Here is a 24,496-nt window from a genome sequence, read left to right as displayed (position 1 = left end):
TGCGGGACCCCTGGGGTTGGTGGGCCATCCAGGGCCTGGCAGTAAGCTGAGTTCCTCAGAAATGTAGGATCTGTGGCCAAAGGGAGGATGGGTGTAGAGGTGTGGGTGGGGGTTTAACAATGAACCTGGCATTGCTGGTGACCTCGGGCCTGCTTGCCCCTGGGTATGTGGGTCAGCAGCCCACACTTAAACCCCAGGAGTGTTGGGATGGATCCTTACCCCACCCGCCCAGCTGGCCTCCTCTGGGCCCAGAGGTTTAAGTCTGTAATCCTGCCCTTCCCAAGCTGACTCAGCCCCTGGAGCAGGGAGCAGAACTGGCTGAGAGTATAAAGGGCAGCAGGGCACCCTGCGTGCCAGTGAGCAGCTACAACTGTGTGAAGCCTGTGGGTGGCCAGCGAGACACCTGCGTCTCTCCGGTGGCTGCAGAAGACCCAGGGAGCCTGGCAGGGGGCAGTCAGGTGTGTCACCTGCCTGGGGAGTTTCCCCACCTCCTACACTATCTTACATCCTCCCACCGCGACATCCTTTGTCACACAGAGGCTACCACACCCAACCGCCCTCTCCCACTTCTATTGTCATACCCACTGATACACACGGTTGGACTGGCCCTTACTGAGGCCGGTCCCACATCGCCCCGCGGTCACCGTGCTCCTGCGTGTCCCCGTATCCTTCATTCATCCTTCATTTGTGGCACCTAATCCAGCGTCTGTTCATTGCCCTGATGGGGGCAGACTCGGCGGGTAGGTGGGCCAGGCTCCTGGAGCTCACAGGCTGGGGGACAGATTAACCAGTCCCCTCTCCACCCAAGGAACCGAGCCACCGGGGCCGGGGGGGTGGGGGGGGGGAAGGGGCGGGCAGTCCGGCGCCCGAAGAACTGCTCTGTGGCGTCGGTACTCAACCCTCTCAATACAGTTTCACTATTTGTCAAAGTCTCAGTAACTCCTGGGGACTTAAAACCTAGTAAACATGACAATTTCCCTAGATTAATATACAGACTTGACAGCATCAGTCCATCTTCCCAACTCATAGGACCACATCTGTGTCGATTTTTCCCTGCAGGGTCTTTTATTCCTATTAGGGTTTTAATAATTTTATTGGAATAAATTACATTTTGAGTTACACTAGCACTCATGTCATTTATTTACTTGTTTAAAACATTATTTCGGACATCATTCTTTCTTCTAGCTGTGCACACGGAAACAGGATCGCGGCAGAGGTCTGTGGCTTGGGCTCGGTCGCTGTTCGGCAGTCCCGGACCGCTGAGCGCAAGTTCACGTGTCCCCGTCGCCCAGCCTGCCGCCGGTGTGCCAGCCTCCGGGGCACTTGGTGAGCCAGGCTGCTTTGGACTTCGCGGCTCCTCCATCTTACCTGAAAGTTTCTGTGCTTGAGGCTGAGGGGAGGAGAGATTCCGAGGGCCCCCCCCCCCCGGGGCTTCTCACTGCTTCATCCCAGAAGTGACCCTCTTCATACTGCTGCTCTCATTTCATCGACCAAAACTCACAGGGCCCTGCGGAAGGGCGAGGGGCTGGGAGGCAGAGGGGGACAGATCACAGGAAGCCGTGCTGATCCCGCCATGCATGGGCTCTCGGGCTTCCTTGGTTTTGGAGAGGTCCTTAGTGGATTAAAGCAGAAGAGAAATTCCCAGGAGTTGTTTTATTTTATTTTATCTTTAGATTTTATCCATGTATTTTTAGAGAGCATGGAAGGGAAGGAGAAAGGGAGGGAAAGAAATATCAGTGTGTGGTTGCCGCTCACATGCCCCCAAATGGGGACCTGGCCCATAACCCAGGCCTGGGTCCTGATTGGGAATTGAACTGGCAACCCTTTGGTTCACAGCCCACACCCAATACACTGAGCTACACCAGCCAGGGTTCGGGTGTTGTTTTAAAGTGGCAGTAAAAGTAAAAGGCACAGATAATATGGAGATGGAGAAGGTATGGGGTGCCACCTCCCCCAAAAATGGGGACTGAGAGAAGGGCAGACAGTCTTGGGGTGACCAGCCATTAGAAAGGGATGGACATCAGACAAGCTTAGGGACTAAGAGAAATAACCCAGTGGAAATAGGACTCGGCGGGCAGGTCAGTGACAGGACAAAGTGCTGACAACAGGGAAGACAATAATTAACTTTTATTGTGTGCTGGCCATGTGCCTGGTACGTGCCAAACACTCTATGTTTTTTAACTCAGTCCTCTCAACAACCAGTGATGCTGGTGCTATTGGAACCCTCAGTTAACAAACAAGAAGCGCAGAGTTGTTAAGTAACCTGCCCAAGGTCACCCATTTTGTGAGTGACAGAGCTGGGCCGTGCACCTCACCCCAAAATCTGACGTCTGTCTGACTTTGTAGCCAAGGCTCTTAAGAGCCGCGCTGTGCCACCTGTCAGAATGTCCTTAAAATGGAGAGAGGAAGGGGGAGAAGAAACTTTCATCCCTTGAAACGTGCCAGGCCTTGGGCACTCTATTTTCTCATGTTTCGGGACCTGCCAGACATATAGAAAATGCTCGATGAACATTTCTCTCCTTCCTGCTCTTCTGAACTTCCCGGGCAAAGGGCAGGCATATGGACCCCTGTGTCCCATTCGGCCCCTGTCTTTTCTCAAAGCTGTGAGTGGCATGGGGCTGGGAGTCCCGTCCCTGGGGCCCAGTCTGCCAGACTGCCTGCTGGCTGGAATCGGAAGGAGGAAGGCTGTTGGGCCTGAGCATACTTGCAGAATGTTTCTGGGGACAGATGGGAAAGCTTACGTGTGGGTGTGGGTGCTTTGCGAAACCTCCTCCTGCAGCCTCCACCAGCAGGGCTGCCAGGATAGCTGTGTGGGTGCCAGGCAGGCAGGCATGGGGTCGTCTGTCTCCTGCCACCTGCTGACTGCGTGCAGGGGCTCTGCCTCTCTAAACTTTGGATGCTTCCCCCGTAAAATGGAGGCAGTGTCAGTCCTGGGGGAGTAAATGAGAGAATCCACGTTTGATAAAGGCAGATATCATCTCCTGTGTCAGAGATCTGGAAAAGGTGGTCCGGCACTTTCCCAGGCTTGTGACGAATACTGACTGGCACGGCTGGGGCTTGGATCCAGGCCTGCACACAGAATTAACCCTCTTTATAGGGCAAGCCTGACAGTGACCTTGCAGGGGGAATATGCACTTTAGGTCCAGCACCCGAGAGGGGGAGCTTGGGCGCCCGGTCCCATGGGAGGCCCTTCCTTGGACAGGGGAGTCCTGGCTGGCAGCTGGTGCCCAGGAGAATTGACGGGGTCCCTAACAGGGCCAGTTTCAGAAAACGAGCCCAGCCCTGTGTCCTCTCTGAGAAAGTGCCAGCCATCCCTAACTCAAAAAATTGCAACAGGCTGAAATGAGGGCAAAAAATTGCAACAGGCCTCTGTTCTTGTGAAGCCCAGCAGAAGGGGCACCGTCAGGAAAGGCCCTGGTGGGAGCAAGGTGGTGGTAGGGTTGGTGAGTCTCTGGGGGCACTGAAACATCAAATCATTTAGGCCGCTGCCCAGCCATAGGTCCAGTCCTGCAAGGAGACAGAAGTGCCACCATGATGGTAGATTCTAACCCAGTGGCTGCACCCAGAGACTGGTGGCTTTGGGTGTGGGGTGTGACATCGGGGAGAGTGCAGACTGGCCTCACCCCTGGACTCACATCGGTCTGTGTTGGCCTGAGTCTATTCTTATAGGTGGAGGTCAAGTTCTGCAAGTTCCGATGGACGAGTGACAAATGGAAGGTGAAGTAGGTTCCCCAATCTCATGGCACAGGTCAGGAAGGCATAGGGCCCCCCTATGAGCCTTTTGTAAGAGCAAGTCCCAGAAGACTCTGCAGACAGATAGCCCTGGGACTCCTAGCTCACCCCAGGCATTGTTTTGTGACTTACCAAGTCCCTTAACTTAAATTTACCTGAGCTTGGTTTCTTCATCTGTGAAATGGGAATGATGATACTGACTTGTCATGAGTGGTGACATCACCGACCTTCCATAAATACAGTGATCTTTGCTGACACCCACTGACAATATTTCTGAACACCTGCTATAGGCAGGGTCCTGGACTGGGGCTGGTAAGGGTGAGCAGAGTCAGACAAGGACCCCGCCCTCGTGGCCCAGGAACTGTACAATTAGCAAGTGTGGTGAGGCTGCCCTGCAGTAGGTCCTGGGGCCTGAGGGCTCCCCAGGAGCACACACTACAGAGCAGTGGGGAGGTGCCTTCACCTCCTAAGGTCTCCCCTCTTTCTCCTGAGCTCTGCATTAAGTGCTGGGGTGCCACTGAGGAGGGTGCTCTCCAAACCCGCACCAGGACTTGTGGTGTTGAGGGTGTGAGAGAACGTGATCGCCGTGAGAATGGGGCCTGCTGCTCTTAGTCTCCATTTCTGCAGGACTGGTGCGGAGCTGCAGCAGCTCCCTCCTTCTCCAAGGTCTCCAGGACCGGGTGACGCCACGCGGCTCCAATGTGGGTCTCGCAGGCACAAATGCCAGTGGGGCCCAGGTGTACTGACGGAAGCCCAAGCAGCCAAAGGAAAGCTTCTGGACCCAACTGAGATCTCTGGGCCAGGGTCAGAACTGGAGGGTGGAGGCAGGTGGGTGATGGGGATGGGCGGGGCTGGACCTGGGAGGAAGCTGGAGAAGGGGAAGAAAGGGTTTCTCATTCAGCCGACAAACATTTATTGAGCACCTACTCTTCCCTTCGTCCTATTTGGCTACTGCCTTTCCTCAAAGCTAGGAGAGGGAAGGCCAGGGAGTCTGGTCCCAGAGGCCCACTTTGCCAGATTTATGTGAGCCAAGCCGACTGCAGGGAGGGAAGAAGGAGGGGGGAAAACCACTGGGAATCAGGAGTGAATAAGACATACAAAAATCTCTGCCTTTATGGTGCTGACATTATTGTTAGCACAGACACGTGATCAGCAAGTAAAATATATGTTAGATGGTGATAACTGGTAAGGAGGGAAAATAAGTCAAGGAAGGAGGGCACAGAAGTATGTAGATGTTGAGATTTTAGGTGAGGTGGGGAGGGGGCTTGTTTACCCAGAGCATGAAAAAGGCCTGGAGAAGGCAAGGCAACGGGCTGTGTGGCCTCTGAGGGAAGGGCACTCCTGGTCTTGGAATAACAGGTGCAAAGGCAATGAGGTGAGGCACGCTCTGTGGGAGTGAGGGCCTAGGCTGGCCGCGGCTGCGTGAGCCGGGTGGCGGGGAGGCCGGCGGGAAGTGGGTCGGAGGTGAAGAGAGAGCTAGACTACAGGACCTGCTAGGCTGCGGAAAGGGTTCCGCTGGGAGCCTGTGGAGGACTCTGTGCAGAGGAATGGTAAGGTCTGCCTTAGATGTAACAGGATCAGTTGACTGCTCGGTTGAGAACAGGGCATGTGGGGCAGTGGCAGAAGCAAGGAGACAAGTTCAGAGGCCACTCCAATATTCCAGATGTATTGTTTTCCACCTTGCCCCCAGGACACAGCAAGCATCCTAGTACAGAGCAGGCACTCAAATATTTATTGGATGTGGGAACTAGTGATGTCTAAAGACTAGTTTTCAGATGGGTGCCATGCGGACTATAGGGAGAAAGTATGAAAATACAGACCCAAGGTACTGCTGCTGAGGATCTCGATCCAAGAGGTTTCTCATGGGAGAGGGGAATTTGGATTTTCAGTACAGTCTGCAGATAATTCAGGGCAGGGCTCACTTTTGGTCTCTGAAGCGTTTTTGTCTACAAGTAAGAGAGACTGACCAACGATGGCTTAAACAAAGAAAGCTTTATTTTTATTTACAATAATCCTGGATGAGGATGGCAGCTGGCATGGGCTTGGTCAAATGTTGATAGGGGCAAGGTCTTTGACATCCTCTTGGGCTTTTTCTCACTGTAGCAAGAGGGCTGCTGTGGCTCCAGGTGTCGCTGCCTCAATCAAGGCAGGAAGAAGGGAGGCTGGGTAGGGAAGTGTTGCCTGTTGTCTGCCTCTCTCCTCAGAAGAGCACGAGCACTCACAGAAGTCCCTGTAGACTTCCTGTTAGGTTTCACTGCCCAAACCTGGTCACATGCTTACCCCAAGTTGCAAAGGAGGCTGGAACAATGAGAATCTGGACTTACCACCTCTACAGTGGGAGGTTGCTGGAGAGGAGTTGGGGTGACCGTTGCGGAGTAAACAGGGGTGTCTGCCATGGTTCCACAGGACAAATGGTACTTGAGGTCCCTTCTATTCTAGGGCTTTATCTCCTTGACTTGCCACCCCCATGAAGCACCCCAGGTGACCCGAGTGAAATGCTAAGGGGCCTGCCTGCTCCAGCTTAGAGACTCTGTCGTGCTGCTTTTCACATGCCTGAACAACACATCGACCTCTGAGGTGGCTTCTTTGAGGAAGCGGTGGTCTCTATGAAGGATAATCCATCCCAAGTGTCGCCTCATTTAGCAGAGATTCAAAACTGCAGTACCACACCCTCATCTTCAAGAGCCTTTTGGAGCTCAGCTTACATACACACACACACCACACACACACAGGCATGTCTCTACTCACATCCCCACGTGGGCACTGTTAATGGGAAAAGGACATCTCTGATCCCGCAGTCAGGAGAGAGACCAGGCCAGCCCCTCCCCTTGGGTGGTCCCCCTGCTGGTCAGGATCAAACAGCATCCCAGTGGCAGCTCTTTCTGGTGGTTCTGGTGAAAAGAAATGCTTTTCTAGCCCTGTTCACGCCCCTTCACGGATGGGTTTACAAAGCCAGAGGCAGGGTTTATTCTTCAGGGGAGAAAGAAACAGGCCCGATTTATTCTTTAAATCTTCAAAAATGGAAGAAAAAGGTGAAAATATTTGGTCTCACATGGGAGGGATTTTTGGAAGTCACCGGAGCTGGCCCAGGTGATAAAAACCACGTGTGGGTGGTCTCGGGTTCAGAGGCCGAATGTGGGGACTCCAGCGGACTCGGCTGTGAGGGCGGCAGTGGGCTCCTCAATCGCCATTTCTGTCTCCAGAAACCTGTTGGAAACCACTGTATATTTGCTCTCCACGGGTTTTAGGAAAAGGTACCAAATTTTTTTTTTTTTTTGCTAGAATTGTACCTTAACAGTATGGTAGGAAATGCAGATTGGCAATTTTATACATTTCTAGTGAAAACCACAATCACACACCTGACACAATTTGCTAGGCTTTAAAAGTCTTCTCAGGCCTGGGGTCCCTGGGGTGGGTTGGATAATAAAGAGCCCCAAGGGCTGCAGAGGTGGGTGGGAGCTCCCAGGGCACAGGTCCATGGGAGTTGGGGTGTAGAGATGGCTTCAGGGGTGATGTTTCCAATATTTAGCACCCCCGGTGCTCCAGCCTTGCTTAGTGTGGTCCTAGAAGCTTGTTAGAAATGCAGTGTCTCAGCCTCCACCCCAGACCTACTGAATCAGAAGCCACATTGGAACGAGATCCCCAGTGATTCGTAGGCACGATGAAATTTGGGAAGCGCTTTTCTAGAAGTCTGGGAGTAGGAGGGCTGCAGCCCTGGCTAGGTGTGGTTACAAGGCCCGGACAGGGAGGGCTGTGGGGAGGAGAGGGTGTGGGGGAGAGGCCGGCAAATTCTAAGAAGCTGTCTTTGTTAGTACCTTTCCCACTTGCCAGGATGTGAGCCAGAGGCCACCTGCGGGCTGCACTCCTCTGCCCTTCCTCACCAATAACTGAGAACTATTTTCCCCTTGGTTGGCTTTCAAGGCAGGTGTCCCAAATGCTCCATTACTTGCTTCACACCTGGCTGCAGGTAAAACTGTGAGCAGGGAAGTTCTCTGAAACCTGCGAGTCAGGCTGCCCAGAGAAGCAGGGCCCCATGGGGGCCTGGGCAGCATGGAGGGCTTGTCAGGCCAGGTGGGCCCCTGTCCTCCCTTCCGCACTCCGCCAGGAAAATCTCAGCAGGACTCAGAAGCCCCTTCAGGAAGAGGTGCCTTGTCAAAGTCTTCCCAGCAGCAGCTTCCTTTTAGAGCAGGACAGGTAGGCGCTCGGAAGGAAAATCCTGGGGGCTTGCGGGGCAGAGGGGAAGGGGATAGGCATGCGCTCTGGGACAGTGCGTTTTTACAGGTGCAAGCGTGAACATCACAGATGTTCCGGGGCCTGGGGGTCCAGGGCTGCCAAATGCAGACGGGCTGGGGGAGGGCGGGGGCCAGGGCTGGGCTGTGGGGGTGCCGAGGTGCCGCCGGCCAGCTCTACAGCACTCTCTCTTCACTCCTCAGTGTGGCAATTCTCCGCAGGTTTTCCCTGACTTTAATGAATTCGGGGGCATGGTCCTCTTCCTTTTCTGGTGGTTTCTCCAGCTGAAGGAGAGAGGAGAGGTGTCAAGTGGGTGGGACTAGGGGAATTCTGAGTTTCAAAAGCTACAGGGTTTGGACCAAGGGTCCTCTCCTGAGAAAACAGAATCAGGGATCAGTTTTGCCACCAGCCTGGTAGCTTGGGGGACAGAGCTGAGATTAAGCCTGTGAGGCCTGGTTCAAACAGCTTCCTTCTTCTGGCCCTCAGCTTCCTCATCACTATAATGGGAGTGCCATCTCTTTCACAGGGCAGCTGTGGGAATGAAATCAGAACCAACGTATAATAGACTGGGCCAATGAGGAAACTGCGGTTTGGAGAGGGGAAGCCATTGGCCCAGAGTCACGCAGCAAAGCGAGTGGCGGAAGGAAGACTCACGCGAGTGGTAGACTCAGGGTCCAGTCCTCGTTTTGCTCATCTAGCTACTCTGGCCACATGCCGAGCTCTTCCTGGGCCAACTGACATTCCTGGAGGCACGGGCGGGCTGGGGGCCCCTCACTCACCTGGTTCAGCCTCTGCTGCCGTCTCAGCAGCTCCTGCTCAAAAGGGCACTGCAGCCGCTTGGCCTCCAGTTCCTCCTTCTTCTTCTTGATGAGCTGGCTCCGCCTGCGGTGTTCTAGGACGCGCTGCAGCTCTGGCTTGCTGTCCACGCCCAGGCCCCTGGGGTGGGGGGAGCTGTCAGGAGACCCCGTCTCCCCCATCCCAGTCTCAGGACTGAACCCTATGGTGACACCAACCTACACCATTATCGCTTATCTCGCTTACCCCATCCAATCCTGGCGGCCCCGGGGTGGGACCCATGCTGCCCATACACTGGGAAGGCAAGGGAGGCTCCTAGGGCTTAAGACACTGGTCCGAGGCACAGCCACAGAGGGGCTGCACGGGGATTTGCCTCCAGGCCTGCCTGACTGCAGAGACCAGCTTTAGGTTATTTCAGGTTATTTTCCCAGAGTGTTTCTAGAGGTGGGACTGTCGGGTCAGACTCTCTAAAAGATTTTGGGCACATTTCCACCTGCCCCTAGAAAAGGTTACTCAGAGTACACTTCTGTCAGCAGTGTACAAGGGCATCTACTTCTCCCCAGCGTCACCATCCGGTCTTTCGAATTTGCAAATCTGGGAGGCAAGAAGCAGTATCTGGTTTTCATTTGTTTCTTTGATTATCAGTCACATCAAAGAGTCTTTCAGATGTTTACCAGCTGTTTGCATTTCCTCTTTTGTGAACTAACTATACCCATCTTCTCTTCATTTTTCCTTAGGGATCTATGACATAGGTATACATTAGTTTTCGTCTGTTACTTATATTGCAAATATTTCCCCTGACGTGTCTTTAGGCTTTTAAAAAATTGTGGTGATGACTTTAAAAGGCAACCAGAGAGCCCTGGCTGGTGTAGCTCAGTGGATTGAGTGTGGGCTGTGAACCAGAGGGTTGCAAGTTCGATTCCCAGTCAGGGCATGTGCCTGGGTTGCAGGCCAGGTCCCCAGTGGGGGCCATGTGAGAGGCAGCCACACATTGATGTTCCTCTCTCTCTTTCTCCCTCCCTTCTCCTCTCTAAAAATAAATAAGTAAAATATTTTTTTAAAAAAGGGCAACCAGAGAAATACTCATGACACACTAAGAGGAAAACAAACAAACGTCAACAATACAAAATGTTATCTGCTTCAAAGGTCCTTTGCACACAGCTGAAAACAAGAATGGCGATCACAGCCGGCCCATGCCAATACTGAAAACGGCCAGGAGAGGGAGCTGTGAAGGCGCCACCACCTCCCTTCAGGCACTGTGAGCTGGGACTATCCTGGAGCGGGCTGAGGCTCAGCTTCCCTCACCGCTAGTCCACCTGCCCTTAATTGCTGCGTCCTAGCTCTGCCATCTCGGGCCTCTCTCTTTCAGTGCCTCCCCGGCCCCGGGGTCTCCCTGCTCCACTCATGCTCCCTCCAGGATTGTGACACTCCTGCTTGAAAAAGACCCTTCCCAGGACCACACGGTTCCTCTGTCCCACCTCACAATCTATGTTCCAGCCACACTGAGCAACTGGTGCTTCCTGTCCATTTGCACATGCTCATCTGTCTGCTGAGAATATACCCCATCAAAGCACCCACCATACCACCTGGTTATGCAACTGCCACCTCTGTTAGGGCAGGAACATTCTTCTGTATCTCCAGGGTCTGGCACAGTGCCTGACACATAGTAGGTGCTCAGTAAATGTAGGTGGAGGCCAGGGCCAAAGTGGGTAGCTTTTGGACCTTCACATTTTCTGTTGGTGACCATGTGGGGTACCCCCACCCCTCCTCGAGCTCCCCAGAGCCCCCCAATTGCCACCAGGCCTGCCTTCCGTGAGGGGCACTTCCTCAAACCACAGCAGGCCCGAGGGGGTGTTTGCCAGGCAGTGGCAGCCTAGCTCCGCTCCCACCTTCTGTGGTTCATGAGCAGCTCTCGGTGCAGCTCCTGGTGGCTCCGGGAGGCCTTCACAGGGTTCAGCAGCTTCTTGGGCTTGATGAGCTCCGGGTTCCATTCTCTGTACTCGGGCCGAGCCATCAGGCCGCCAATGTCTGCCCGCTCCCTCTGGATCTCTGAGTACATGGAGGCTGTAGAGATAAGCGGAGGGTTGGCCAGAGCTGGTCAGTCTCACCAGCGGGCATAGTAGAAGGGCAAGGGTCTTGGTGTTAGATGAAGCTTGGCCACCTGCCGCCCACTGCTGTGTGGCCCTGGGCAGGCTAGCTGACTCTCTGAGCCTTAGTTTCCTCAACTGTGGGATGAAGATGATTGAACCTGTGCACGGGATGGTTGTGAGGGCTGGAGATGAGTTTGTAAAGTGGGGATTAGAGGCGAAGCGCTGCTGGGTTGCAAACAACTGGTGATGTGTGCGAATGTTTCAGCCTGACTTTGAAAAAAACAAATGCCCTCCCTTGAAAGGGACTGCACTCGAGTTTCTGTTTTCCAGTGGGCTCGGAAAAGGAATAGATATTTAAAAGGAGCAATATGTACTTATAAAAGATAATTTGGATAAATGCTTTAATCAAAATATCACTCCTTATTGCTCAACTTTCCTATCCATAATCCCAAACTCCTCCATGGAAAAGTCCAGGTTGTCTCTTTCTCCAGATCGGAGAATCCCGGAGCCGCTGCATCTCTGCTTACAGAGGGACGGATGGCTGCCATCTTTGATGCAGCTGTCTGGCTTCTCGATGGCCTCATTTCTACCACAGTAGCTTGAAGTTTGTCAATTAGTTGAAATTCAGGCAGAGGGGCTCCCTCCTCTACAAGCTGGCTACACATCCTTTAAGTACTCAGAACTTTAAGTGCACAGAAGGAAGGAGAGAGATTTCTTCTAAAAAAGTGTCAGGGAGGTGACACAGCCTGGCCATTAGCTGCTTACAGTAAACAGAGTAAAAATTTAGGGATCAGCTCTGCCCCCCTCATGAGTTCTGCTTTTCTGAGATGGAACCTCTGCTGTACGCTAGGTGGCAGTGTCTGGTCAGCTACGTGGTTAAGACTCGGTTTGTATTTGTCAGCAGTTGATAGCAGAAGCTTTGAGATTGTACAGATGAAGAAACCAAGGTTCACAGAGGGTGGTCTTGGGGAACCACCAGGGTCAGTCCCCCCTTTTGAGGACCACTATGTTGCTTTTGAACAGACCCTCACTTCTCTGCCCACCCCAAACTGGGAAGAGAATGAAAACCATTCCCTGTCTGACTGGGGTTTTATGGGTAAACCGGAGTCCACGTAAGCGAGGCAGGGATGGTAGGTCTGTGCAAAAACTGGAAGTGGGTAACAGCGCAGTGGGCTGGGCACAGGGGAGGGTTGGACGGCTTGTAAATCCCAACGCGACGTTCCAGAGCATGTAGGATCAAAGGGAAGACTGTGCTCGGCAAATGGTGGCACTCCAGGCACACATCGGGCATTTGTTATTGCCCACGGCAGGGTGCCTTTAGGAGGGTTACAGAGAGACCACATGTGTAAAAGTGCTGTGTAAACCGGAAGAAGTGTTAATTGGTATAAAGTATTTTGAACGTAGTCAGATTAAGTGTCAGAGCAAAGAGACATAACCGTGCATTTTTTTCTCGAATTCACATTCTCAGAAGTGTTTCTAAAATGAGAATTCTGATGAATTTTTTCTTCTCTTTTTCAGACAGCTGTTTGTTTTTCAGGTTATATCTTTCCTAGTTTTTTGGTCCTTAAAAATAATTGTGGTAGTATTTAGTAGTTAAAAGTGGGCATTTGACAAAACGAACAGGTGGCTATCACAATATCCTCCCTGTTTAGAAATGTGAATATTTTCTTGGTCTTTGGGGTTAAGTTGTCTGGGAGTCATGCATCAGAACACCCTACTTCAGATTTTAGTTTGGGGAATTACCTCTCCCCCCACGGTGCCTATACCCCACTGCCATGTCCCACCAATCGTTTAGCTAAGTAAGTCTCAGCCATATTCTATCCAGGCCGTTACCACAACACACTTCCCTGCTGCAGCTTCTTGGCTGTTTGTCCTGTTTGAGCCTCAAATGGGACTTCTTTTGTGCCTCAAACTTTCCAGTGCTTCACAATTTTCATCTTTAAAATAACTAACTGTATGTATCTAAAGCGACAAGGCAGGAAGCAGAAATAAGTTGTATAACTTTAAGAAAGGAGAGGGCAGAACTAATATTTAAATGAGATATTACTATTTAAACCAGAATTCCTAAATGTACTAACAGCAAAGCATGTGGAACTAATGAGTTTAATAATATGGCCAGATACAAAGCAAGTACACAAAACCAAGAGCTCCCGCAGAGCAGTAATGACCACTGAGAAAGTATAGGATAATAAACCCTCGTTCTACAGTGTCTGGTTTCCTGTAACCTTCCAGGTATTGTGGTAGACGGCGGACGCAGAGGTGAAGGAAGCAAAAAAGGTTCCTGCTCTCACGGGGCTGAGTCTCCTAGGGGGGCAGGCAGTACCCTGCACACAGAACAAAAATAAATGATTACAACTAGCATCCGGAGCCCACTGATACAGGCAGGAGGGCTGGGATAGAGACCAACTGGCAGGACGCACCTTCAGCCAGGTGCAGGGGGAGGGCCTCTCTGAGGCAGCGACATTTAAGATCTGACGGGTGGAAGGAGGAGGGAGGCTGAGTGGGGCAGAGGAAACAGCATGTGTGACTCATGTACCTTGAACAAGCTTGGTTTGTTCAGGGAACAAAAAGCCACAGTGTGCCTAGAGTGGCGTGAGCGAGCGACCAGGAGAGTGGCGTGAGGGTGGACGGGTGGGTTCAAGTCCGGGAAAGATCGCATTTGATTCGATTTTAATAAGGCCATTCTCACTGCTGTGTGTGTGTGTGGGGGGGGGGGCACAAAAACTGTCAGCAGGTCTGGAGAATTTTTAAAAATCCAACTTTGGTTTCTTTCATGGCTCTTGGGCAGCCTCCGTCTGTCCCATTAAATGCCAGAGGAAAAACATCTGATTGGTCAGGCCGGGAATATTTACCCCATAGGTCACCAGCTATCCAATGGGTTTGCTGCCCCTGGGCCAGGCCCCCACCGAGCGGGTGAGGGCATCACTCAACCTCTGTAGAGAAAAGGATCTCTCGTTTTCATTTTGCACTGGGCCCTGCAAATTATGCAGCCAGTCCTGCAGCCCAGGTCTGGCTCAAAGATCTGTTCCAGGCCTTTTTGAATAAAACGATATCAGCGGTGAACCGTAGCGGATGGTGTTTTTTGGAGGCCAGGGTTGCGTGGTAGCTGGAACAGGGATGCTGAAGGATGTCTTTGGTTCTTCAGCCCAGAGCTGCAGGCTGGGAAAACTACTGCCTCTAGGGTTCTGAACTCTAGCACACAACATGTGTGAGATCCGTGCACATGGGGGCGGGGCAGAGGTAGGGCTTAGAGAGCTACTGGGCCAGCATTCCTGCCATTTGTTAATCAAGAGAGACCTCTGTGGAGAAGAGCGTCACCAAGGTGCTGGAAGAAAAGAGGCTGCTCTTCGGAGTGCATGTGCAAGCCAAGAAAATCTGGGCTTTCCTGGGGTCAGCTGGACCTTCTGAGCAGAGGCGGGGTGGGGCATTCCAGGGCCGTTCTGGCCAGGTCTCTTAGGCTACAGGGGTGTCCTGAGAGATGGAGACCCAGACTCTGAGGGAGTGACCATGATGGGCAAAGAGGCGAGGTGAGGCGAGCATTAGGTCATCTCCGAAAAGAAAAAAGATGGATGCCCAAAGAAGAGCTGGCAGGGGAGAGGAGACGGCAGTGGAGGACAAAGTGACTAGTGAATATCCTTCCCTGGTTGTCAAAGAAATGCAAAATGAAGCTAAGTCGTGTGGATGTTGGAGCCATTAGAACCTGGATTGAATCTGGCTCTGCCCCTCCCTAGCTTTGCACAAGTTCACCTCCCCTCTGCAGCAGGAATCTGCAAACTGCAGCCTTTGGGCCAAATCCCACCCTTTGGAACACATGGCCGTGCCCCCTCACTACTTATTGCCTATGGCTGCTTTTCACTAGAACAACCAATTCGAGCAGGTATGCAAGCTGCTTGAGATCAGCACCCTTCATGAGGCAGCTGAAGAACGAATGAGATGATACCTGCAAGGTGCTTGGCAAGTGCCTAGCACAAAGTCAAGGACTCTAAGTGCTGGCGACCAGGGCAGCCGCGTACAACGAGGCAGCTTGTGCACTGCACACCCCAGGGCTTCACTCTTGCAGCTCAAACTGTGAGTGGGGGCCCTTGCACAGCGTGGCAACTCCATGAGCTGTTACTAACAATTAACATTGATTAATCCCATTCGCAATCTTGGATTGCATTTTTCTCATCTTCCTTAAAAACAGTACTGGTTAGCCCTGGCCCTTGTGGCTCAGTTGGTGGGAACATCTTCCTATAAAACTGAAAGGTTTGATTCCCAGTCAGGGCACACACTTGGGTTGCAGGTTCGGTCCCAGTTGGGGTACATTCGAGCGGCAGTTGATCAATGTTTCTCTCCTTCTCTCTATCCTTCCATTCCCTTCTCTTCAGAATCAGTAAGAGTGCCTTCAAGTGAGTATTTGAAAAAAATCTGCACTGGTTATACCAGGGACTTGAACTCTGGTTGAATACTGGCATCATCAGAGGAAGTTTGAAAAATACCAGTGCCCGAGCCCCACCCCAGGGATTCTGATTAAAGCGGCTTGAGATGCCCTGCCTGGCCTTTGGGATTTTTTAAACACTCCCAAAGTGATTCCAATAGTCAGCCAAATTTGTAAAGCATGGAATTTTAAAAAAGCAAGCTTTGCTTTGGCCTGAGTGATTTCAGCTGACTTGCTGGCCTGGTTATTGTGGGTGAGTCCGATTAAAGTTAGAGCTCTTAGCAGCTCTTTAACCTTGGATGGGACCCTTCTCTTCTGTAAAGTCAAGATGCTGTGAAGACCAGTTCAAGGCAGGGGTAGCGGCGGCCAACAGGTAACAGCTGAAGTGAGTGTTTTGCATGGCTCCAAGATGGGCAAAGCATTCACCCTTAACATGCAGACTGTGGGACTGACCTCATATTTTGTGTGTGTGTGTGGGGGGGGGTCGGGGGAGACTGGGAACTTCTCGCTTGGTTAGTCCTTGGTTCTGCTGATGACATGGAAGGTCCCACAGCTCCTCCCCCAAAGCTGTGCAGGATGCCAGCCCCACTCCAGACAAGGCTCTGCTGGGATCGCTAACTGCTCCCATGGTGAGCTCACCAGGTGCAGGGGCAGGCGCTGGTGCTGCCAGGGCGGTGGCAGTGCCCCCCTGCCACCAGGAGAGCAATGAGAAGGGACGGAAGGGAAGTGGCACTGATGGAGACCCAGGTTGCAGTTCATCCTGAAAACAGCTGCGGGACCCTGAAGCTGTCGAAGGCTTTAACGTCCCTTCATCTGCCCTCCCTCTGCTGGTGATCCTGGTTCTTTGTGACATCAGTGATAACAAATGGCGCATGAACCAGTAAGGCAATGTGGTTAAGGCAGATGTTTTGGAGGAGACAGACTGAGTTTGAATCAGGCTACACCCCTTCCTAACCGTGTTACTTTAGGCAAATAGCTTCACCTCTCTGAGCCCTTGTGCAGTGGGGATGACAGCAACACCTACGCACAGGGCTGTCTGGAGAGGAAAACGGTACAATGTGCGGTGTGGTTGTGTAGTGTGGTTGTGCGGTGTGGTTGTGCGGTGTGCTTGCCCGCTGCCTGGCCGAGCGGTGCCCACTGGAGGCACACTCCCATCCTGGGGGGGGCCTACGGCAAACCCTCGAATTTGCCTGAGCACTCACTTCCATCTGGACCTCACGTTCACCCTGGGAGGCAGCCAGCAGTACTATTTTATCATTCCCATTCTGTAGATGAGAAAATTGAGGCTCAGGAAGGTCAAGCTACTTGTCCCAGGACACATAGAATAATGGCAAAGCTGGGACCTTCAGACTCCAAATTCAGTGCTCCTTCTATCACTTCAGTACCCTCCCAGCACAAAGTGATGTTCAGTCATCAGGCAGGTTTATGACTCTTTTCTCTCTGGATACTCAAGAAACCCCAATGAAGAGGCAGCATGAACCCATTTTATAGATGAGAAAGCAGAGGCTCAGTCACTGGAGGACACCCAGCTCACACAAAATACCACCTCTTGCTGGGGAGCCCGGCCCCAGAAGCTTGGGCCTAAGCCAGATTCCACAGTCCCGTCTGCCCACGGCTGGTCTTTGCTTGGGCGGGGAGCAGCTGGTTGCCTTCCCTCCCTGGGGCGTTGGCCGGTGTTCACTCCTCTGCCCTCCCTCCCCCTGCCCTTGTTCCTTGTTGCTGTTCACGCTGCTGGGCTCAGAACACACCCGGACTTTCTTACTTTGCCATTTCAGGAGGTGGAGGGGCAGAGGAGAGGAGCGGCTGTTAAAATAACCGACGGTAAAGGAGAAAGAGGCATTCAGTAAAAGTGACAAGTCAGGCCGCCGGATTTCCCAATGCTTCTCCCTTCTCCCCTCCCTGTGGGGAAAGTGCCCATCTGTATTTCACTGGCCAGCACCCAAAGAGCTGTGTATCTGGGAGCCACCTCCACACCTTCCAGTGGCCCATGTCCTGGACGCAGCCACCCCACCCCATGAGAAAATGACTCAAGACAAACTTCCTGAACATTTGCTTGGGGCCACTGGGCCCTCCCAGTCCCAGGGCTGGACATGGAGGGTCCTTAGCAAGGTTGGTGGACAGTGTTGTGCAGCTGATCAAGAAGCAAGTGTCTGCTGACCAGATGTTCCTGCTGGCCCACCAGTGGCATGATGCCAGCCGCTCCACTTGGCAGAGGCCGCAGGGGAAAGATCCTGGCTGGTGCTTACCATCAACAGAGCGATAAGCCACTCAGGACCCAAGTCACTCAGAGACACAGGTGACGTGCTGCCTCACGGCGGAGAAACTACCTGGGTTTGACAGCATTTCCCAAAAGTGACACGCCCAATCCCCAAAATCCCTGATTTCTGGACCAGTCCCAGACTTCTGGCCTTGTACCACAAGATGCAAAAACCAAATTCACCAGAAAGGCAGGCGGTAGGCAGGCTAATGTTGCAATGGGCCACAACCTGTGCTAAGCACCCCACAGCCACATTTCATGAAATTCTAACAACAGACCGAGGAGATGGGTACTATCGTTATCCCTTTTTACAGATGAAGAAACTGAGGTTCTGAGGGGCCATGTAATTTCCCCAGATCACACAGCTGGCAAAAGAAGGTGCTAGAACCTGAGCTGGGCTCTGTTGGGTGCCGGACCCTGTGTTCTCTCAGCATTTTGTCCATCAGGGATGAAGAGAATCAAACTGCCATACTGCGTGTAATGAATGTGGGTGAGTCGGGTCATGCATAAGCTCAGATCATCTGAGCATTTAGAAGATAGAGATAAAAGAGAATGGAGGGCTGTATCCAAGTGCTCCCTCCACTTTGCCCCCTATCGTTTTTCCAGCCCAGAGAGCCAGGAGCTCCCTCCCCACTCATTTCACAGATGCCTGGGTAACTAAGCTCAAATAGCCCCGCTCCCCTCACGGCCCACCCCAGTGCTCCGGCACTGCCTCCTGACCTCGGACCTCCCAGGGCAGAGCACCCAGCTCCACAGCAGGTGAAACAGAAGAGAAACGGTCTTACTTCTGGGTGTCCGCGGGAAGGGAACTCGGGATGGTGTTGCTGGGTTCCTCACTCCTCGGAGAAGTCCCAGACTAGCACATACAGCCGCCTCCAGAAGGCGGTTCTTAAACCCCTGGGGAACGCAGGAGGCTGAAATGTGCCAGCCAGTGAGGCCTCTTTGCGTTCCTGTTTATTCTGGTATCAATAAAAAGGAACTGTTACTATAGTAACGAGTATTTCACTTGGTGCTCAGCCACTTCCACAATGCGGAACACAGTGTCCAAGCCACACGGTGGAGAGACACAAACAAACACCTATTCCGTTAGATTGTTGCAGAGTGAGAACCGTGCCAGGCTTTGTTCCGAGCAGGCAGCTTTCTAGACGCATTTCCCTTGTTCCTAATGCGAGGGTCGGCAAGAGTGCAGTCCCACGAATCCCCGATGCAAAGGAAGCCAGGCTTCCTGCTGCGGGCCAGGAGCTTCTAGGGTGTAAAAGGGAGGGGAAAACAACACTGGTCAGCTCTTGACCACCCACTGATGGGTCCAAAGCTGCATATTCATTATTTATTGGATACCCTGAACTTCATCTGAACTTTAGAGGCACCAACATGCCCAGGGGAGCATGTGGGGAAAGGGAAGCTCCAGGCTCCTGGGTCAGCCCTGGCTTGGGCACCAGCCCCTTTAGCAGCCAGTCAGTGCCCCTGAGCCTTGGTTTCTGTGTTTGTCAAATGGAGAGAATAACAGGGTGGTTGGGAGAAAACATAGATGAGATGACATTAGTGAAAGCGATTAGTCAATGCTCAGCAAACAGGGCTTTTCCTGCAGGGAGAACTGGACTGGCTGTGACCTGAGGGCAAGGCCCCAGCATGTAGCAGTGGGCCCGGCAGGGTATGCATGTCATAAGTCCTGGCTCAGGGAGCAAATGTGTGGAAGTAAAAAAAAAAAAAATGTCTGTAGATGCCAGAGGCTGACATCGGTGCTTACAGATGTTGGAGGCATTCTCCTAATTTCAGAATCAGTGTTCACTGGAAAATGTGGAAGTGTTTTCTAGCTTTTTATCATTACCCTTAGTCCCCCAGTGAGGAAGCTGGCATCCACCAGTAAAACTTGGCCTTCTTCCCCCTTTACTTTCTCAAGAAGTCTTTTTGTCTGGAAGGCGATGAAGCTCAGGACATATACCAATCATGAACAGGGGCATTAAAAATGCAATTTTTGCCTCTATTATTCATTTCATCAACATTTATTGAGCACCTACTATTTCTGGCACTGTTCCAAATGCTGGAGCTACAGTATGAACGGGGCAGATGCTATCTCTGTGCTCAAATAACCTACACACGCAGGGGCCAGACAATAATACAAAGACAAGAAAATGCTGAGCTTTGATGAGTGCTAGGATTAAAGTAAGACTGGGGGAGGTGAAGGGAGGGTCTGGAGCTTAGAAAGGGTGGACACTGAGGAGATGACATTAATTTATGGAGGCCTGAGTGGTGAGCAGACACAGGCAAACACTGTTCACATAGGAGAGCGTTGTAGGGAGTACGACGAGCTTGTGGAAAGCTCCTGGCGTGGGAACGAGCTTAGTGCGGTGGAGGAGGGCCAGTGGGGCAGGGGTGTTGGGCCTGAGGAGGAGGTGGGGGACAGGGGCAGGTTGGGCATGTCCTGGGAGCTTTGGCCAAGCTGACCCTTCTGGTGACACTTAGAGATCACAGGTGCTCAGGGAGAAAGTAATTTTTTGCAAACCGTGAGTGTTCCTTTTTGTTTTTTCTCCCTAAATTCCGCTTCTCTTGAGGTACTTTGAATGGTACCTTCCCCCAGCCTTCCATCCTGCTGTGGCTTAATTTCACTAAATTCTGACATGGAGGACAACAACTAAATTCTTGTTAAAGGACAAGGACTCTCCTCACCTCTGGTCCCATGCTGTCCTGCTCTGCAAGTGACTCTGTGGACATTTCCAGGGCCCACCGTGACTTTTCTGAATCATTCCCAGCGCCTGCTGACCGCTGGAGGGACACCAGGAACCCTGGGGCGGGGGCGCCGCCGACAGCTCTGCTCACCACCGAGGAAGGGCAGAGGCCCACCGCCCAGCCCCCTGCAGAGGGGCAGACCCCGTCAGTCACCGTGTCTGCGTGGGGCCAGCACAGCCTCCACGCCTACTCTGTGTCCTTTATCAGAAGACTCTGACGGCGGTCCCGGAGCCTCGGAGGGCCACGCGGGGTCCTTCAGACCCCTGAGGTTGGGAGCCATTTCCCCAGGCAATGGGGACTCGCTGTACTTCTTCCACTAAAGCTCTTCTCAAGGTTCAACTCGTGTACAAAACCATCAGTCTCACCTGCCAGGCTGCCAACCTGAGGGCCAGCCCCCCTTTATCCCCCTCCGTATTCCTGTCCCAGTACCAAGGTGCTTAGTACCAACCATTGACTTGCAGACACCAAAAGCATTGACATCCTTGAGCTTGTTAAAGCGCCACCTTGGTGTGTGTCCGTGTGTGTGCACACACACATGTGCATGACCGCATGTGAGGTCAACAGTCAACAGCCACATTTCCTCAGACACGCCCCGTCAGTGGGAGGTTTTGTTATAATCCATAATATGGTGCAGTCAACAGCATGTCTATTGACCCAAAGAGATGTCTACTCCATGTTTAGTGAGAAATCAAACTGCAAGACCACAGGTGTAATAACTCCCCCTTTTTTCCAAGATAAAATGGTACAGTTGACCCTTGAACAACAAGAGGGTCAGGGGCATCAATCCCCTGTACAGTCAAAAGTCTACTTCTAACTTTTGACTCCCCCCAAATGAAGAGGCTACTGTCGACCAGAGACCTCCATGATAACATAAAAGTCAATTAAAACATATCTTCCATGGGATGTGTATTATATATTGTATTCTTATAAGAAAGTAAGCTGGTGAGAAGAGAACGTTATTAATAAAATCACAAACAAAAGAAAAATACATTCACAGTATCTATCGAAGCAAATTCACCTGTGGTGGGTGGACCTGCACCGATCAAGCCCATGCTGTTCAAGGGTGAACTGTGTGCACACAGAGAGCCAGCCTGCAGGCACAGACACTTGACTGCTAACCAGGGTCAGTTCCAGACCACTGGCTGCAGCAGCCCTCACTGGGCCTCACTAGAACGAGTGTCCAAGTGGGGCTGCTGCATCAGAACTGTGAGGCAGGGGCCTGGGAATCTGGACTTTTCACATGCCCCTGGGGATGAGTTTATATTCGGGACTTTGAGAACCACTATTCTACGGCATAAAGTTACCGGCCTTTCTCCTTTGTCACTATGTTTTTGTGGCTTAAAAAGGACACGCAAGCATAGATTTCTTTTGCTATCAGAAAAAAAGTTATAAAGATTAAGAATATGAAAAAGAGCAGCCTTTTCCAACTAACCATGGTGATGATGCACACCTGACGCAGTCATGCTCACTGTGAATGCTGGAAAGTAGGGGCCTCCTGGGAAAGTGAGCCTTTTCGCAGTTTACTTCGTGCAATGCCGGATTCAACCGCAGTTTGCCGCCTCCTGCCTGGGTCTGCGTGGCTTTCCCTGGAGGCCTTTCCTTCCTCCTGAAGGGAAGGACTCTGGTGCACTAAGGGCCTGGGCATCAGAGTCAGTCCTCGGGGGGGCTGAAGGCAGATCCAGGTGCTGCCACATCCCTCTCACACTCCCTTCCTGCCCCACTGAGGTGTGTGTGTTGGAGAACAAGAGGAGCAAATAGAGACGCAGTGAAGACCTTGGGAGCTGGGCAATCTTCCTGCATCTACACTGGCCTGTGGCTGCAGCTTGCATTAAAAAACTCCAAAAACGTCTTCCCTTTCCTTTTTGCCCTTTTTCTCCAAGCTGACAGACGCCTGAAGCAGCTTGGGGGGGGGGGGTCCACAAACATCAGACAAGAAGTTTCCATGGCAACTCAAAACTTCCTTCCCAGCCCTGTATTCATTGTAATTCTCCAAGGCCACTTTTCAAAGCCTCAGTGAGGGTTTGGAGAGCCACCCACACAACAACCCTAGGGTCCAACCCCTCCACAAACCCCCTACGTGTTGGGCTGAAAGGACATGGGGGGAGAAGCTGTGGTGGCAGAAAAACTTGTCATGGGATCTGCAGAGAGATTATAAAAGTAATGAGAGTTGCCTTTACAACAAGTTTGAACCAGGAAGAATTTACCCAGTGGAGGCATTTCAAGTTGTGAAAACAGGAAAGTGCAAGGGAGTGAGGAAGAACTGAGTCTTGTTTCAGAAAGCTGGCTGTCAACACAGCTGCAATTAGGCACAGTTAGTCTGGCCTCTGAGCCAGGCGGGCCCTGGGACGCCCCCAACCCAGCAGAGTTTAACCCCCGTGTAGCCAGACAAGAGATGGACAGTGGGTCTAGGGATGGAGAGAGGGATGTGTGTGAGGGTGAGGGTGAGGGTATGTGTGTACAGGAGAACCTGGGCAGACCATAGCTGGTCGAGCCAAGCAAAGTTCTGTGATTCCTGGCAGTGGGGTCGTCAGACAAAGCAAATAAAAATGCAGCACGCCCCGCCCTGGCTGGTTGGCTCAGTTGGTTGGAGCTCCATCCAGCATGTTAAAAGGTTGCAGGTTCAGGGTCAGGGTACACACCTAGGTTGCAGGTTAGATCCCTGTTTCTCTCACACGATGATGTTTTTCTCTCTCTCTCTCAAGTCAATGAAAATATCCCCACATAAGGATTAAAAACAAAAAATGCAGCATGCCTAGTTAAATGAGAACTTCAGGTAAGCAATGCATAATTTCTTAGACTCTAAATTATTATTGGTTGTGTACCTGACATTAAAATCTAAGTGGGTACTCCGTACCTGGCAACCTTACTTGGCAGGCCCGGATGGAGGCTTTGGCTGGCCCTCTGGCTGCAGAGGGGAAGTGCAGTGGATGATGCCCATGGGCGCCTGGGGAGGGGTCTCTTTGCACAGCACAGACATGCTTTCCTCCCTGCCAGGAGCCTGGCTTGAGCTCAGGATAGGATGCTGGTAAGGAACTGGAAGGGGACCCTCAGCGGAGCACTGCAGAGCCCACCAAGCACAGCGAAGCATGAGTGATTCCCCAAGGTGACCCTCCCAGCTCAGTGGCTCGCGGTCTGGGCTCTGGTGTCAATGCAGACGCTCCTCCTGGCTGCATGGCTGGACAGCTAGGTGAACCTCACCTCCCACGTCCTCATCTCTAACACGGGGCAGACACTCTTCTGAGGAATAAGGGAGGTACAGCATGGGAAGCCCTTTACACAGGCTTCTCCTGCCTGGAGTCTGGGCTCCGAAGAGGTAGCTGTTCTGTGAAAAACCCATTTGAAACACTAAAAATTTTCATCCAAGTGGAAAAGGGGGATCAAAGACTAGAGTCAGTAGGATCTCAGCGATGTGAAACACACACACTGCCACCGCATAAACTGTGCACAGCAGGGTCACGCAGGGGGCGCCCCTATTGTTTCCAGTGGCTGCTTATGTAGGGTTCTGGGTAAGGCTTCCCTTTTTTAATTCTCGATTTCCCAGATTATTCATGGTAAGCCTTTAAGGTAGTCGTGGTAATACTTTAATAGTGAAAAATTATTTTAAAATAATTTGGGATGACTTTTTCCCAAAGGTGTTATATGACTTTGGGAGCATGACTTGAGGTCACTGCACGGAAATGGATGCCAGCCTGGGTTCGATCTCCACCCTGCCTTCGGAGGCTCCTACAGGTGGCGGGGGTGGCTCTTGCCTCTTCACTAAACGGCCCAGTTGGCTCCTCACTCCCCCTTTCTCCATGCTCTTCCTTGTGTGAGACAGCCAGGGCGCACAGCCTATCCCCCACTGGCTGTACGACTCTAGGCAAGTCGTGTTAGCTTCTGAGCCTCCATTTCCTCATGTTTAATGAGGTAACGGTTCATACTCCTTACCTCCCTGGGAAGAAGGCATATCTGTTTTATTTATTGGCACGTGCCTGTGCCTTGCACGGGGCCTAGTGCACGATAGTGGTCAGTGAATATTGGTTGGAAGAGTAAATGAATGAAGTCCATGAGATGTCTGGCATTTGCAGAGAGAGCGGCAATAACAAGTGACCAACAGCCACTTGCCGTTGTTTATTACGGTTCTCAGAAGGTGTGCAGATTTTGGCATAGATGGACCCCAGTTTGAATGTGTTTTCTACCCTGTATTGGGATGGAAAGTACTCCCTAGAAGGGCCATAGGCCAGCTGCTTAAGCTCTCTGAACCTCAGT

General features: G+C 52.0%; 1 protein-coding gene across 4 annotated transcripts in view; it reads right to left on the bottom strand.

The window, feature by feature from the left end:
- Positions 1-5,705: 5,705 nt before the first annotated feature.
- The window catches only part of FAM107A (family with sequence similarity 107 member A), a 56,077-nt gene continuing 37,286 nt past the window's right edge, over positions 5,706-24,496 (bottom strand). For 2 of the 4 annotated variants that reach the window (XM_053669485.1, XM_037137396.2), the window contains 3 exons: positions 10,647-10,821; positions 8,742-8,898; positions 5,706-8,246 (listed from right to left, as the gene is read on the bottom strand). In XM_053669485.1, coding sequence (XP_053525460.1) covers positions 8,139-8,246; positions 8,742-8,898; positions 10,647-10,821 — 440 coding nt within the window. In that variant the 3' untranslated portion in view covers positions 5,706-8,138. Of the gene's footprint in view, positions 8,247-8,741; positions 8,899-10,646; positions 10,822-18,241; positions 18,469-24,496 lie in introns of those variants that run through there. The other 2 variants (XM_053669487.1, XM_053669486.1) reach the window with 2 other exon arrangements.

The sequence above is a fragment of the Artibeus jamaicensis genome, unplaced genomic scaffold, assembly GCF_021234435.1.
Source record: "Artibeus jamaicensis isolate MK-2021 breed Jamaican fruit bat unplaced genomic scaffold, CSHL_Jam_final contig_519, whole genome shotgun sequence".
In the NCBI taxonomy this organism is placed as follows: domain Eukaryota; kingdom Metazoa; phylum Chordata; class Mammalia; order Chiroptera; family Phyllostomidae; genus Artibeus; species Artibeus jamaicensis.
The sequence above is the reverse complement of the archived record's forward strand: the minus strand, read 5'-3'. Positions and strand labels throughout refer to the sequence as shown.